Below are 17363 nucleotides of genomic sequence, written 5' to 3' on the forward strand. Positions count from 1 at the left end.
TTTAATTGCTCTCAGGACTCTCAACATTGCCTTACAAAACCACCCTTATAAAAATAAAATAAAATAAAAGAAGAATAAGAAACACTGCCTTATACACCAAATGATGCTGCACAATTGCTCCTGTGAGGCTTAATAAATTAGTTCAATTTTTTTTGTACCACCAATACGACCACGAAGCTAAATGCGACCATTTGGAATTTTGATATTTAGTTCTTTATTTTTGAGTTATCCTTTTCATTTTTTCTTGTTAAATATAGAGTGATCAGAATTGTTGTTATTTAGAATCAAGAAGCGAGACTTTTCATCACACTCATAGTGAGTATTAAGGTGAAGGTTTCTTGAGGCTTTGTTGTAATCTATGCAAATTATACAATTACCCAAATAAACAACATAGAAATAGTGGATTATAATTTTATTTATTTTCGTGAAGCAACTCCAAATCAATATCAAACAAAGAAGAAATGATCAATGGACAGCAAGTGAGAAACAATAAACAAGTAATAATTGCACATGAACACAGATTTTCAAATATTCCTCGTATGGCTATTTCTGAATCCAACATAAGCAATTTACCTGACATGTATCTCTGATTGTTATCAAGTACACTGAGAAATCAAGGCTAAAGTCATAGCACAATCTTTACCTCTGTATGGACTTGTAAAGCACCACCGTCACGTATTTGGAAAGGAAGCGATTGGTAGAACCAAGTGCCACGACAGACGGGCGGCTCCTATCTCTGTGCATGTAAAGATGGTTTAGCACTACATGCTGCGGTCTTGAGTAAGGAGGCGGAATCTCCATCTGGGGTGATGGTGCATTCAGTAATGTCAAATTGAGATGCGGTGGAACCATGGGTGGCTCCTTCCCAAAATCCTCTTGACCGAGTTGAGTGTTGTTGTAGCTAGAGTCGGGTGATTGAGGCGGTTCAAAACCAGAAATGCTATCTATATCTTCTGGAACATAATCCTGCAGCACGTTTTAGCAGAAGAACAGTCATGTCAATAAGCGTTGCAGCCAAGCAAACCTCTCAAGTTCAATCAATAACATATTGATTCTTCAATATTTTTCAAGTTTCTATGTGCAGATAACAGCAGCAACAAACTGTAATGACAATCCAACAATTTAATAGTCATAATCAACTAATTGTTCTATGACTAAACCCTCTCACAGTTGAAAAGCATTTGGGCATCAGATCATATATTCTACTTATAAGAAACCAGATCTTAACCTGCATACACTGAGTCAATAGATATAATGATTATCAAGAAGAATAGTGGATATGAACTTTAGTTTCTCCAGAGAAGCAAACTAATCAAATATCAAATTTGAATTTCTCGACAAACTTATTCCACAATCCAACCAGAATAACATAAGGAGCTTGTGGAAAAAATCAATTACATCAGCAGTCCGAAAGTATGGAAACTTGTCAATATGATCGAGTATGGAAGTAATAAGAAGAGTATATAATTTACTCATAATCATGACAATGTTGTGGTTTTACACATTCATTCCCAGGACAAAGATCCAACAAAATGTCAATATCACTGCGCCCATCAAATTATAATTTATAACCTTCATACGTACTATGCTAATAGTACAGAGCTCTGATCAATCAATTTCCTTCACCTAAATCATGTTAAGAAAATGACATGGAACTCTGGATCTAGATGCTAGTCCTGAACTGAAAAAGAACAAGGGCATGAAAACGATATATACTGCTGGTATCACATGCTTTCAATGGTTTGTCTCCCTAGCAACTGAAAAGCCAAATGGAAAACCAAGTGGCAAGGAAACCGACATTTGAAAACTATCAGCAATATGGTATCATCAAAAGTTAATGCTATGAAAAGACCATCGATGGTCCAAGAAAGGGTACAATACATAAAATGTGGCTCATTTACAATTTAATCCTAACCTTTTAGTTTTAGTAATTTCATTCATTAACTTTTCTGCTTTTGCAAGTCAACACAAATCAAATATCCGTAGAAACAGGTCACATGGATTACGATGATTACTTAGATATAAAATCATTTTTTACTGGAAAACCTAAAAACTCATGGATGAAAACGAAAAAGTTGACAGTGTCTTTGTAATTGCAACCAACCCTTCAGGAATACAAAATTCAACACGAAACCAGAAACAAGAGATGCCAACGGATGATAGATGAGAAACAATAAGGTGTGCATTAATTATGTATAATTTATTTTTTAGTGGGCTCCTGCATGAGTTTGAGATTCAATAACTAAAGATTCAGAATAAGCATAGTTCTTTATACTCTCTTCACTTTTTCACAAGATATTATAGGTACATGATGAAATATAGCTGGTCCCATGGACCACTTGCAAGCATCGGTACCGTGCTTTAGTGAATATTAGTATATTACACCAGTAAGCGAAAAGCTTTGACTGGTATATTTCACATAGTTCAGCGGTTAAAAGCTTTGGTTGGTAGTCTTAATATACATAAAAAAGCCGACTACGGTAAGTATTACTTTTACTGAAGTATACCTCATTTGAGAGCAACTGAAATTTTCAGTTGTATCACTAAAAAACCTCGTAGATAGAGTCAGAAATGGAGGTTCTTCCCAATCTAAGCACACGTAAAAAAACAAGAGCTACTTGGGATGACAAGTAATGAAACCGATTGTTATTAGTAAGGGGATGGTCAATATACACAAATGTTTATTAATTTATTGCATTATCAACCATCCATTATTTCAAATACTTTGGCCTAGATCCAAGCGGAACCTAAACATTTCTATGGTATTCATGGACGAGCCTCTCATCTGGATGTCAGTATGAATTATACATGTTTCATGAGATAAGAAACACAACAGAGATGCAATACAAATATTTGAAATAAACTTTTCTTAAAATAGGAGGAGAAAACCAAGGTATCAAGCTTTAGAAACTAACAAACTTAGCAAAGAAAGAGAGAAGCATCCAAGGGTTTTAAGCATTTTAGCCTGCTCACAGTACTAGAAAGTAACAAAAAAATATGGTAGACTAACATCGAATTCAAAGATATCATATCTGCTTGCTGTTGCCTTAGTTTTTGTACTTCTTCCTTATTCTAAGAACAAATTACAGAGGTGAGAGCAAGATGACAGATTTTAAAAGATTAAACAAATGTTACCTGCAAATCTAAAACGTTATAAGCATTTCCTGAATCATCCTGCTCCCAGGGCAGATCAGGAGAATGCCTCCATTGTCCATCTACGAGAAACCTGTACTGGTAAACTCCTGAAGGAAGTACCTTCATGATGGTGAAGTCTTTCCCCGATCTCTGTAAGGGCTTCCTGTGGAAGATGATCTAAAATGTGCTCATAATCTATAATCATAAAAAACAAACTGGATTCAAGAGCTAAACAGATAAGGAATAACCTTGACTTCCAGCTATCCCATGACCCCTCCACGGAGACTTCCTTGCCTCCGTAGCTCCATGTGATCATAGTTGGAATTCCTTGCTCATTATACACATCCTCATAACCTGAGTTAGTCTGCATCCATGAAGGGCTAGGGATGTTCAACTCATCAGGTCTTTGTAGAGGAACCACTGGCATCTGAATTAAAAACAAGGTAGGAAATGTCTTTCAGTCCATAACATAGACCAGCTAGAGAAGACCAAACACTGTAAGGGATTGCCACATCATAGCTGCATTAATGCAAACTAATGACATCACCCACACAATGAATATGAAAATTTAAAGCAGAGATTTCCTCATCAAAAAAGAAAAGGCTCCAAGATGAGAAACACATGGAGGCAAAAAGCCGCAAAATCCACAAAAATTAAATCCGCATTCAATTGACTAGTACAAAAACATTGGTTGAAAGATTTTCCAACTTTTTGAGTCAGCATATCTATCTTTGCAAATGTTCAACTAGAATCTTGACAAGATTTAAGAAGAAGAATCAAGAAATCATGTATTCAGAATAACTGGCTTATGTCTTCTAAATAATTACCTTTCGCGAGTAAGATATTTGTAGCAAAAAAATCACCTAAACGATCAACTCTTTCATACCATAAAAATTCAATTAGTGCCCTGCTGAATTAAACAAAAAATCTAAAGATAACCATTATTAGAGCACACCAAATCATAGAAGCAAAATTATTTAGTACCTTGTATGAATGTGTTTGGATCTAGTGAGTGTAGCTAGCGCAGTAATGCAACAGTCATCCATGCACATATCACAAAATACCTTAAAAAGATAGAAAAATCCGAAATAGCACTGAATACTACACATTCCACCTTAATAAAACCCCCCAAAAAAAATCCAATCTTCACACAATCTAATCAAATAAAGAAGAAATCCCCAAGGCACAAAATCACAAGAATCGTAAAACAAGGAAAATTTTGCTCCAGAATCTAAAAAAGAAATAGAAAATAAATCAAGAGAAGTGACCTGAGGTCTGAACATGAGAGGCGACTGAGAAGCCCTAGGACTAGAAGGGGGCGAGTGGCCTCCCATGTACTCGGGGCCGTGCGCAGCATCCTGATCGGCCATGCTAACCTGCGCGGCGGCGGAGTCCTCGACCACCGATTGGGTGTCGCTGCCGCCGTCCTCCCTCCCGTTGGCATTCCCCATTCCGATTACCTCAGGAAAGACGAGAGAAGAATAAAAGGCCTCGAAGTGGGAGAATCTAAAGCTGCGGATTGGTGTTCAATGTAGTGTGGGGAGCATGGCCGAAACAGGAAAAAAGGAAAAGAGGGGAAGTGGAGGGGTGTTGGTCCGATTTGAGGAGTGGATTGATTGGGATTTGAGCAATTGGTGTGTTGATTGAAGATGAATTGTTGAGAGTAAAAGTGTAGAGTGGTTTAGGATTGAAGATTAATGGGAAAGTAAGTGGAAAAGATGAAATGAATGTTGATGTGGGGTGTGAGTTTGGAAGTATGTTGGTAATGGTAATGGTAATGGTAATGGGTTTAATATGGGAGAGGGGAAGAGGTGATGCCGAATAATGTGGTGTTGCTGGTGGGGATAACAGGGCCCTATATCTACCCTCCTTTCAGGGGCCTGCCTCTTAAATCTTTACATTTCCTTTATTATTCTTTTCTTATCTTCTATTTTCTATTTATATACAAACACCATTTTCATACTTCATTTCTTCTAATCATCATAAAGTGGAAAATATATATGGGATTAAGTTTTCCTCTATTCCTTTTCATCTTTTTAAGATTCACTATCCATATCCCTCTCTAAGTAACCTCAGCCCAGATATATTGGATGGAACAAGATCAACTGAGTTGCCATCTATTATCATTTTTAAGAATTCTTTTGTATTCGGCTAAAAAAAAAAAAAAAAAAATCTTTTGTATCAATATTTCAAATACGGAAATTTTCATATAAGACCGTCTTACAAATCAAAATCTATAATACCGATTGAGATCTTTGTTCAAATACAAATATCAATAAAATTATATATAAAGACGTCGTTATAACGAGAACTGTATATTTGTGAGAATATAAAAATAATATACCCCCTCCATCCTATTATAAATGTCTCATTATTTTTAGCACGTGGATTAAAAAATGTGTAATTAATAGATAAAATGAGTTGGTGGAAATTACTTAAATATTAAGTATAGAGAGAGAATATGTTGTTAAAAAAGGAATGAGACATTTATAATAAAACATCTCATTATGAAAAATGAGACATTTGTAATGAGACAAAGAGAGTATTTGTTGTTAAAATTAATGCATTTGAAAAAAGATAGTAAAAGAAAAAGGGTAAATATTACTTTAAACCTCAAACTATTTTTGCACTATCACTTATATCATGATTCATGAACTATCGAAAATAATTTTGTAAACCTTCAACTATCAATTTTGTATTAATTGTAACCTTCATTCATTTTTCACCCTTTGAATTTTTAATTAACAAGGCATATAATCACGTCGTTTTATATAATGTAGGTACAAAAAAAATATAATTCTAAATACATCATGGTATCCAGCGAGTCATGTCAAATTTTTGGAGCAAAAAAAATGAATGAATGGTACAATTGATACAAATCTGACAGTTCAAGGTTTAGAAAATTATTTTGAATAATTCAAGATATAACAGATAGTACGAAAGTAGTTTGAGGTTTAAAGTGATATTTACACAAAGAAAAAAAAAATGCTTCTTCTAGAATTTGAACTCAGGTAATGCATTCATCCTAAATCTTCCCCCAAGATGATGGAGTCACTATAGATCTTGATGATCGAAGAGTTGAAAATTATTCTCCGTTCTCGTTTTATATAATAGTTCTCATTTGAGCCTCTCCCTATATATAGAAAGAGAGAGATGGGTTTAAATATAAATTCATTTTAAAATAAAAACTAGGAGCCCATGAATTTTATGTGAAATATGGTAGGTTCGTAAAATGTAAATTCCCTAATTCTTATACTTGCTCCGTCCCTGAAATAAGTTCATCTTTTTTTCTTTTTTGGGACGTCCCCCAAATAAGTTCATCTTTCTTTCTTTCCATTTTTGGACAACTACCCCACCACTAATAATGCTTTATGTATTCTTACTTTTCATTTATTCACCACTCTCAATACTAATTATAACATATTTTTCTCCACTATCAATACACTTTACCACTTTTTCTTAAAACCCGTGCCGTCCCCAAAGAGGAACTTATTTCAGGGACGAATGGAGTATAAAAATGGTGAGAAAATCGAAACCTGGTGTGTTTATAACGAAATAGCTATCGAACAAATGAGGTACAAGCCCGATTACTCTCCACTTATGATATTCTCGACGATTTGCTTCGATGAACCCACAAACACATGGATGATTGACAGATTGTTTGACTATAATGAAATGTAGTGTAAGAAGAAAGTCAAAAAGCTGGAAATTGTATTGCTTTTAAGATAATAGTGAGCGTAACCTTTACAATGAACGACAATTTCCTATTTATACTGTTTTACATGACAAGGTATTTTTGTATTTCTAAACATTCACGTACAATGCATGCAGTCAAGTGAGTTACACTTACGAATCTAGATAAATTCATCTAACAACTAATAATTTGTCCTCTTGTGACAAGACTGTCTTGTAGGACTCATATATTTTTTCATGGACCATCGCTAGCCGTGTTATCCAGGCCTGGGAACTTTTTCGATGAACAAGAGATGAGACCTCAACGATCCACAAGAAAATGCATTACTCCATCCGTCCACGAAAGAACTTTCTATCTTTCTTTTTTGGGACGTCCACAAAAGAACTTCCTACCTATTTTTGGACTATACCCTACCACTTATAATCCTTTCACTTTTCACTTTTCACAACTCCCAATATTAATTATAACACGTTTTCACCACTCCCAATACACTCAACTACCTTTTATCCATTCTCAATACACTCAACAATATTTTTTCTTAAAATTCGTGCCACTCCCTCCTAGGAAGTTCTTTCATGGACGGAGGGAGTATATGTTATATTCATATTCATGCTAGTTGCTCATAAGTTCCTTTGGCAATAATCTTAAATATATTTAAAACAGGCAAAAGTAAGTAAACCAAGGACGAAATCACTAGCAACTAACTATATAAGTTGTTGCTGATTTATGCTTAATTGTTCTAATTTTAGGAGTTTGCATGTGCATATTTTAAATTAAATCTTCTGGAAATTGGTGCGTTTTATGGTTTGTTTGATGCTTTGCAGGAGATTTGGGTTTATAGATGGAAGAATGCAATTTTGGAGATTTTTGGGCTAAAAATGGTGTTTTTAGCAGACATCGACATAGTCAGCGCCAAAGTCAAAGTCAAAGCGCCAAAGTCAAAGTCAAAGCGCCAAAGTCAAAGTCAAAGTGCCAAAGTCAAAGTCAGCGCTACTGCAGTCAGCGCTGCCGAATCCAGCTCCACCCATTCTTGCCAGCGCTGACCATTTTCAGCTCCGCCCATTCACGCCAGCGCTGACCATTTTCAACTCAACTCATTCTTGTCAGCGCTGACCATTTTCAGCTCCACCCATTCTTGTCAGCGCTGGCCATTTTCAACTCAATTCATAACTGCCAGCGCTGGCCATTTTCAACTCAATTCATAACTGCCAGCGCTGACCATTTTTAACTCAGCCCATAAATGCCAGCGCTGACTACTTTCCAGCTCCACCTATTTCGCCAACGCTGACTACCTTTCCCAAGCATAATCATAAGAGTTCACTTTCCAGAGCTATGTTTATTCTTTCCAGCTTCGCATATTCTTGCCAGCACCATTACTTTCCAACTATGTTTATTCTTGCCAGCGCTGCCGCATGTGTATCTAGCTATGCTTATTCTCATCAGAGCTAGGTCTATAAATAGGGTTTCATTTCTATTGTAAAATCATCTATCTTTTGCTATAGTTTGAGACTCCATCTTTGAGATCTCTTGGCATCCGAAAAATAGAATTTATTGCTTTCATAGTTCTTTTTCATAGTATTGAAAATTCATTGTTTTTAGTTAGTTTTCGATTAAGTTAAGTTTTTAGTTATTTATTGGATTGTGATTGCGTGACACAATTACACGTTCAAGACATTTACGGTATTTCGTATTTCAATTCAATTTATTTTCGTTTAATCATATTTATGTTTTTAGTTCATGTTTATGCTTTCTTTTTAATTATGCAATTTAAATTATGCACTTTAGTTTCATGCCTAGATTAGTTTTATTTTTAATTTACAAGTACTTAATTTCTTAAGTTAGATTTTATTTAAGTTGTTTTAATTCTGCCTAGGGTTAATAATTTAATTCGCCTAGTAATTTTACAATTTGGTTTTAATTCAGTTTTAAGTTTCAGTTCTAGATTAATAATCAAACTCTTTACTGCTTTCTTTTATTACTTTTTCCACGATACTGCTAGAAGCCCTTTAAGACTTTCCTTGAGAGATGACACTGGGTCAACTTACCATCACTAGAATGTCCTTGTTCTATTGCAAGTCAAACTAGAGGTGTTCTAGGTTGAGTCAAATTTTGGCGCCGTTGCCGGGGAAAGTTTTGGGCGTTTTAGTTGTGTCGTTTTTACTTGCTTTATTTAATTTCCAGTTTTTCTCGGTTTTGATTTTACGTTTCTTTCACTCGGTACGCGTAATCTGTTTGTTCAGTGTTATGCATGCAGGGACGCCGTAGTCTTAAAGGCAAATTGGTGTCTCCAACTGACGATTTCTACTCTGGCTCTGAATCTGAACCTGAAATTTCAGAGCATACCGTAGAGACAAAGGAGAAAGAGGCCAGCCCTGCCTTCAAGTTCTTCGCTGCCGAAGTCAACGCTGCCAGCTCTGCCGAAGTCAACGCTGCCAGCCCTGCCTTCAAGGAGGAAGAGGCCAGCCCTGCCTTCAAGTTCTTCGCTGCCGAAGTCAACGCTGCCAGCTCTGCCGAAGTCAACGCTGCCAGCCCTGCCTTCAAGGAGGAAGAGGCCAGCCCTGCCTTCAAGTTCTTCGCTGCCGAAGTCAACGCTGCCAGCTCTGCCGAAGTCAACGCTGCCAGCCCTGCCGAAGTCAACGCTGGCAGCGGTGCAGAAGTTCGCACTGCCAATTTCAGCACAGACCAAGCCAGCCCTGCCAACTTCCGCACTGAGCAGAAAACCACCAAGGAAGAAACCAGCTCTGAACAGGACAAAGTTGAGCAGAATTTAAACGAGGAGAAGAAGGAGATGGCCCAGAACAAGGAATACATGGGAGACTTCACCAGACCTGTGATTGGAGATACCAACACGTCGGCAATCGTGCTCCCCACTGCTGTGAGAAACTACAATCTCAAACCAAATGACTCGAGTTTACTGCCGGTGTTCCACGGGATGCCAAGCGAGGATGCTCTGCAATTCATCCGGGATTTTTGCACCCAAGTGCAAACAATTCCTTTGCTTAGTCTCACGGAGGACCAACTCAAGCTCAAGTGCTTCCCCTATGCACTTAAAGACCGGGCGAGGACGTGGATGCTATCTCTGCCACCCAACTCAATCACTACGTGGGGAGATGCTTGTGAAAAATTCATGCTGAAATACTACCCAAGCCATAAGACACAGGAGTTGAGAACAAAAATAATGGAGTTCACCCAAGGAGCGGACGAGCCTTTGCATGAAGCTTGGGAGAGATATGAAGAACTCCTCCGTCAATGCCCTCAACATCAATTCACTAATGTTATGTTGATGCAGTTCTTTTACGATGGGTTAGTGCAAACTGCCCAATTTATGGTGGATAGCACGGCAGGAGGTAACATAGCTCGGAAGACAGCAACTGAGTTAAAAGGGATTTTTAAAACTTTAGCTGAGAGCTCCCAACAAAAATCCGTCCGTGGAAGAAGAGTTGAAGCCAGCGCAGTGACGAATCAATTTGAAATACAACAACAATTGGCTTCAATCATGCGGGACGTACAACAACTGAAGATGGGCAAGATGGATACACCTTCCGTTCCGGTGCAGAATTCAGCTCTGCAGAATGCAGTGCTGCCGACACCAGCTCTGCAGAATACAGAACTGCCGATGTCAGCTCTGCCGATGTCAGCTCTGCCGAACCCAGCTATGCAGAATATGGAGCCTTGTGGTATTTGTGGAGATTTCAGCCACGGAGCTAATGAGTGCCATAGAATGGGAGAGTTTACTCCGGAAGGACAAGCCGAGGTCTATGCGGCACAAGGATTTCAAAGCTATAATCAAGGGCTAAGTAGACCATATGGGCAGAACATGAATCAAGGGCAACAGAATGTCAATGGAGGATGGAGAAGTCAACCTAATGTTGGATGGGGAAATCAAAATTTTGGGGGGAATCAATACCGTCGACCACCCCAAATGGGCTACCAACAGCAACCACAATATTTCCCCCCGCAGCAAAGCTCCTCTCAACCATATAGACCGCAATATCAACACCAACAATCAGCCCTGCAGCAGAGTGCACAGCCCATGCCACCACAGAAAACATCCCTAGAGGATACCTTGCAAGCTTTCATGGAGATTAGTAAGCAAAATATGGAGATGACTAAGCAGAATATGGAGTCCCAAGCATCTACCATAAAAAGGCTTGAAACAACTGTCGGTCAACTTTCCGGTACTTTGAATCAAATCCAACAACAACAGCAGCCCGGAAAGTTTCATGGCCAACCTGCTCAGCCGCATCAAGCTCTAGCTGTAACTGTTCTTCGTAATGGTAAGATGGTGGATAACAAAGTGGAAGTGCCAGCGCTGCCAAGATCATCCCTGACGAACTCAGCATTACAGAATCTCTCAAAGTCAAAGTCAGTGCTACTGCAGTCAGCGCTGCCGGATCCAGCTCCGCCAATGTCAGCGCTGCCAAGTCCAGCTCTGCATAATTCAGCTCTGACCAGCCCTACCAATGGAGAGAAGGCAGATCAACAAAAAGATGGAGAGATGGAGGAAGAAAAGGAGAATAAACTTCATAAGTCTACCACACCCTATCGACCTCCGATCCCTTTTCCTAGCAGATTGAAGAATGAAAAGCTGGATAAACAGTTCGCCGACTTCTACAACATGCTTGCCAAGGTGAACGTGAATCTTCCTCTCCTTGATGTGATCAGAAAAGTACCGGCGTATGTGAAGTTTTTCAAGGAGTTGGTTTCCAACAAGCGAAAGTTCAGGGACAATGAGAAAATTTTAGTCTCGGAAGTAGCGACCTCAATCATGCAGCAATCTTTACCACCAAAGCAGCGCGATCCAGGTAGCTTTGTGATTAATATTGCTTTGGGAAATGGTAAGAAGGCCACGGGTATGTTAGATCTGGGAGCGGGAATTAATTTGATGCCTTACTCTATTTTTCAACAATTAGAGTTAGGTAATTTGAAATCCACTCGCATGTGTCTACAACTAGCTGATAGGTCTGTTAGGTACCCCCGTGGGATAGTAGAGGATATTCTGGTTAGAGTCGGGGGTTTGATTGTGCCTGTTGATTTCGTAGTGCTTGAGATTGGGGATGTGCATGAGAATGGTAGAGACCACACTCTACTATTAGGAAGACCCTTTATGGCAACCACTAACACTTTGATTGATGTTAAACATGGAACTATTAAAATGACGGTGTTAGGGGAGTCGGTGTCTTTTTCGGTGCATGAAAATCGTGCAATGCCTTCTACGAATTTCATAAGTGAATGTTCATATATAGATGCTATTAATGGCTTAGTTGAGAAGGTATTTATTCAGGAACAGGAGTATATGGAAGCTTTTGCTGGATCGGCCGACATGGAGGAATTAGCTAAGGAAGCTGAAGAATCAGTGCTGCCTGAAGAGTCAGCGCTGCCGCAGCCAGCTCTGCCGATTCCCGCGCTGCTACAGTCAACTCTGCCGAGCTCAGCACCCTTCAGCCATACCGTGCTGCCCTTTGATGAACAGATGGAAACCAAGAGGTCAGCGCTGGAACTAAAGGAACTCCCTACCAATCTCAAATATGTATTTTTAGAAGCAGGTGAGGAGAAGCCAGTGATCATATCTTCCACGCTGACTTGGGAGCAAGAGGCAGCGTTGCTCAAGGTATTGAAGAGAAACAAGGCAGCTTTGGGATGGAGCCTGGCAGACATTCGTGGCATAAGTCCAGCCACATGCATGCACAAAATTAACCTAGAGGAGGGAGCAGCACCCAAGCGAGACGCTCAACGACGATTGAATCCTATTCTGATGGATGTCGTGCGCAAGGAAATCCTTAAGTTGCTGGCCGAAGGGATCATCTACTCTGTCGCTGATAGTGAGTGGGTGAGTCCCGTGCATGTCGTGCCAAAGAAAGGAGGAATGACGGTTGTGCGCAATGACAAGATGGAGTTGGTACCGACGCGTCCTACGACGGGGTGGCGGATGTGTGTTGACTATAGGAAACTCAATGCCGTCACCAAGAAGGATCACTTTCCTCTCCCTTTTGTTGATCAAATGTTAGATCGTTTAGCTGGGCATGATTTTTATTGTTTTCTTGATGGTTTGTCAGGATATTACCAGATCGCGATCGCCCCGGAAGATCAACTCAAGACTGCCTTCACCACTCCTTTTGGGACGTTTGCATGGAAGAGGATGCCGTTCGGGTTATGCAATGCACCCGGGACATTTCAACGATGCATGATGTCCATATTCTCTGAAATGATTGGTAAATTCGTGGAGGTTTTTATGGATGATTTTTCGGTTTTTGGGCAGTCCTTTCATGATTGTTTGACGAAGATTGATGTAGTGTTGCAAAGGTGCATTGAAAGTGGCCTAACCTTGAGTTGGGAAAAGAGTCATTTCATGGTTACACGTGGTATTGTCTTGGGTCATGTGGTGTCTAAGCATGGACTCGAGGTCGACAGAGCTAAAGTGGAGGTAATCCAAAAGTTGCCACCCCCTATTGATGTTAAAGGAATTAGGAGTTTCTTAGGTCACGCCGGTTTTTACCGACGTTTCATTAAAGATTTCTCTAAAATTAGCCAACCTCTATGCAAACTGCTAGCTCAGGACATTCCCTTTAATTTTGATGACTCTTGCATGAATTCCTTTGAAACATTAAAATTAAAGTTGAGCTCTGCCCCGGTGGTGATTGCGCCTGATTGGTCATTGCCCTTTGAAATTATGTGTGATGCGTCTAATTCTGCTGTAGGAGCTGTGCTAGGTCAGCGTGTGGATAAGATGTTACGTGTAATTTACTATGCTAGTTTAACTCTGAACAGTGCACAAGTAAATTACACCACTACTGAAAAAGAGATGCTTGCTGTGGTCTTTGCCTTAGATAAATTTCGTGCCTACATCATTGGGTCTAAGGTTATTGTTCATAGTGACCATGCTGCGCTGCGATATTTGATGACTAAACCTCAAGCTAAAGCTCGTCTGATCCGTTGGGTCTTACTGTTGCAAGAATTTGATGTAGAGATCAGGGATAGGAAAGGGAGCGAGAACCATGTAGCTGACCACCTTTCACGCTTGGATAATCATCGGATAGAGTCGAATCTTAATTGCATCCCTGAATCTTTTCCTTTTGAGCAAACATATGCATTAACCTTTGACAAGTGCAGCGCTGCAGAGTCCAGATCTACCGAACCCAGCTCCACCGAATGCAGCGCTGCCCAGCCCAACGCGGCTCAATTCATCCCTGCGAGCATTGCCGAAATCAGTGATGATCAGCTCAGCGCTGTCCAGCCCAGCACTGCCGAACTCAGCGCCGCTCAGTCCAGCCCTGCGAGCGCCGAGCCCTGGTATGCCGATATTGTCAATTACTTAGTTTGTTGTATTCTACGACCTGAGCTGACATCGCAGGAGAGAAAGAGATTTTTAGCTCAGTGCAGGCACTACTATTGGGAGATTCCTCACCTCTTCAAGCTTGGAAAGGATGATGTCATTAGACGGTGTGTGCCGACAGAGGAGCAACAACAAGTGTTGAAGATGTGCCATGAAGATCATTGTGGTGGACACTTTGGGGGGCAGAAAACAGCACATAAAATTCTTCAATCAGGTTTGTTTTGGCCTTCCATTTTCAAAGATGCACACATTTTCACTCTTGCATGCGATAGGTGCCAGAGAGTAGGAAATATCGGCCGCAGGAATGAGATGCCTCTCCAAAGCATATTAATTGTTGAAATTTTCGATGTGTGGGGCATTGATTTCATGGGGCCATTTCCTACTTCGCATGGGTTTCAATATATTTTACTTGCTGTAGATTACGTGTCCAAGTGGGTTGAGGCTATTCCCACGAGAACATGTGATGCTAATGTGGTACTTAAGTTTGTGCAAGAGAACATTCTTTCTAGATTCGGATTTCCTAGAGCCATCATTAGCGATGGAGGCAAGCACTTCTGCAACAAGTTGTTTGCAAAGCTCATGAAGAAGAATGGAATCACGCACAAGGTAGCAACACCTTATCACCCGCAGACCTCTGGCCAAGCCGAGACGAGCAATCGGCAAATCAAGGGAATTTTGGAGAAAACAGTTCAACCCTCGCGCAAGGACTGGTCCGCAAAGTTGAATGATGCTCTTTGGGCGTACAGAACTGCCTTCAAGGGCGTGTTTGGGATGAGTCCGTACCGTCTCGTCTATGGCAAGGCCTGCCATCTGCCGGTGGAAATTGAGCATAAAGCTTATTGGGCGATCAAGGCTGCTAACTATGACTTGGACTCTGCTGTGAAGCAGCGCACGCTACAAATGGAGGAGCTAGATGAGCTACGCAATGAGGCGTATGAGAATGCGAGAATTTACAAGGACAAAGTGAAGCGACTCCACGATCGCCGCATTTGCCACAAGAAGCTTTGCCCTGGAATGAAGGTGCTCTTATTCAATTCTCGACTTAAGTTATTTCCGGGAAAGCTGAAATCCAGATGGAGCGGTCCATTTTTACTCAAAGAGGTGTTCGAGCATGGTGCGGTAGAGCTGTTGAACGAGCACACAAAGGAGAGTTTCCGAGTGAATGGCCATCGAGTGAAGCCGTACTACGAGCACCAGAGCTCGCCTATGGAGGTGGAATCTCAAGCTCTGCACAACCCTAGCTGAAGTTCAACTCTGAAGTCGGGCTGGAGACTTTAACTCTAGCGCTTAGTGGGAGGCAACCCACCTTTGGTTTGTTTTTAATTTTTATTTTTCTTTTGCTTTCTTTGTTTTCGTTGATTGTTTTGAGTCTTTCTTCAGTTTTGGTTGCTAACGCCGACAAAGGGAAGAAGGGAGCCAACGCTAATATAAAAAAATAAAAAAAAAAAAAAAATGAAAAAATTCGTATATAAAAAATAAAAAAAAAAAAAAAAAAAAAAAAGAAAGGGCCAACGCAGCTTTAGCTAGGAAATTACGTCAACGATTGAAGTTAAAAGAGTCAGCGATGGCCAAACGTCGAATGGAGCAGGCTAGCAAAAGAAGGAAAAGTCACCAAAAAAAAAAAAAATAACCACCCGCCAACAGCAGCCCGCCCCCGGCAGCGCTGCCACCCGCCAGCGCTGCCACCCCGAACCGCAGCCCACCCCGTCAGCGCTGCCAGCACCGACAGCCACACCCCGCCAACCACGCACCCGTCAACGCCGCATGCCTCGGTGGCATGCCAGTCCGCCAGCGCTGCCGCGCTGCCAGCCCGTCCACCCCGCCCAGCCACGCCTCCGTCAGCGTTGCCAGCACCGCCACCCGTCACGGGCGTCGTGTCAGCGCTGCCATCCAGCCTGCCCAGCCACACACCCGTCAACGCCGCACGCCTCAGTGGCATGCCAGTCCGCCAGCGCTGCCGCGCTGCCAGCCCGTCCACCCCGCCCAGCCACGCCTCGTGTCAGCGCTGCCACCCAACACCGCCCAGCCACACCCCGTCAGCGCTGCCACCCGCCAGCGCTGCCAGCCCGCCAAGCCCGCCCAGCCACACCAGCGCTGCCAGCCCGCAAAGACCGCCCAGCCACGCCCCCGGCAGCGCTGCCACCCGCCAGCGCTGCCACCAAGCCCAGCCCCGCCCAGCCCACCCGCCAACGGCCAGCACCCCGCCCCGCGCAGCTACCCGAACCATGCCAGCGCTGCCATCGCTGACCAGCCAGCCCGGTTGCGCTCTGCCAACCTGCCCACTGTATTCGCTCTCCAAATTCATAGCAACACCCGTCAGCGCTGTCACGCCACACGGCAGCCCAGCCCGGCTTCTTCGCTCCACACCGCCATCGCTGACCAGCCGCTGTGCTACGTTCAACACGCTGCTATCAATGCTGCCACTCTCCACTTGCAACAGACAAAGCCCTTTCTTAACCGCCTCTCACAATGCTTCAGTTTTTCAATGCCGATAATCAGAGAAGTTTTCTTAACTTTTCGTATTTCTTTTCTTCCCTGAGGACATGGCATGCTTTTAGTGTGGGGGTGTTTTCTTGTGCTTATATTAAAAATAAAAAAATAATAATAATAAAAAAAATAATAATAATAATAATAAAAAAAAAAAAAATAATTGGCGAGATTAGTCTTCTATGCTTAGTTTTTGGTCTTTGTCTCATGCGAATTTTTATGAATTTGTGGAAGAGAAGATGGTTTTCGATGTGCATTTAGGGTTTGTGAATGAATGGTGGTTATTCTTGTTTTATTTTTAATATGCGTCTCTTGATTATACAAAGAATTATGAGTTTTGTTGCAACATGATTGTAAGTTAGTAAAACGTGATTTGTCCGGCAGATACTAGAAGGAGTATTGTCAGTGTGATTACCTACGATTGTATCTTATCTGTGAAATGTGATAAATGTTGGACGAATTGCCAACTCTGAAAATTCCAGCTCTGAAACATCTGGCATGTTCTGAAAACGTGACAGCTCTGAGTCTCTGCTCCTCTAGACTAACTATGAGCATGGGAAACCACGTGAAAAGACTTTGGATTACATCCAAATGGTTTTATTTCATGAATTATGGCTCAACTGTTGAAAATCTTAAGCACAAAAAAATGTGAAAAATGGGGATATTGATTATAAAGGTGATCACATTAGGGAATTCACTTCTAGCAGAGAATCG

At 41.2% G+C, this 17363-nt stretch overlaps 1 protein-coding gene across 1 annotated transcript; it reads right to left on the reverse strand.

The window, feature by feature from the left end:
• Positions 1-480: 480 nt before the first annotated feature.
• Positions 481-5043, reverse strand: LOC130985924 (SNF1-related protein kinase regulatory subunit beta-2). The gene is made up of 4 exons (XM_057909103.1): positions 4404-5043; positions 3384-3562; positions 3136-3298; positions 481-966 (listed from the first exon to the last, which is right to left on the reverse strand). The coding sequence occupies exons 1-4, from the start codon at positions 4584-4586 to the stop codon at positions 640-642; spliced, it is 852 nt and encodes a 283-aa protein (XP_057765086.1). The 5' UTR covers positions 4587-5043; the 3' UTR covers positions 481-639.
• Between the last annotated feature and the right edge of the window lie 12320 nt (positions 5044-17363).

Source organism: Salvia miltiorrhiza, chromosome 5 (assembly GCF_028751815.1).
Source record: "Salvia miltiorrhiza cultivar Shanhuang (shh) chromosome 5, IMPLAD_Smil_shh, whole genome shotgun sequence".
NCBI classification, from domain to species: Eukaryota; Viridiplantae; Streptophyta; class Magnoliopsida; order Lamiales; family Lamiaceae; genus Salvia; species Salvia miltiorrhiza.

Excerpts from the sequence above, each read along its gene's own strand:
- LOC130985924 (XM_057909103.1), bottom strand. The coding sequence starts at position 4,586 with ATGGGGAATGCCAACGGGAGGGAGGACGGCGGCAGCGACACCCAATCG. Across the intron at positions 3,299-3,383 it reads TGGGATAGCTGGAAGTCAAG|GAAGCCCTTACAGAGATCGG; the intron begins GTTATTCCTTAT and ends CATCTTCCACAG. Across the intron at positions 967-3,135 it reads ATAACGTTTTAGATTTGCAG|GATTATGTTCCAGAAGATAT; the intron begins GTAACATTTGTT and ends AACGTGCTGCAG.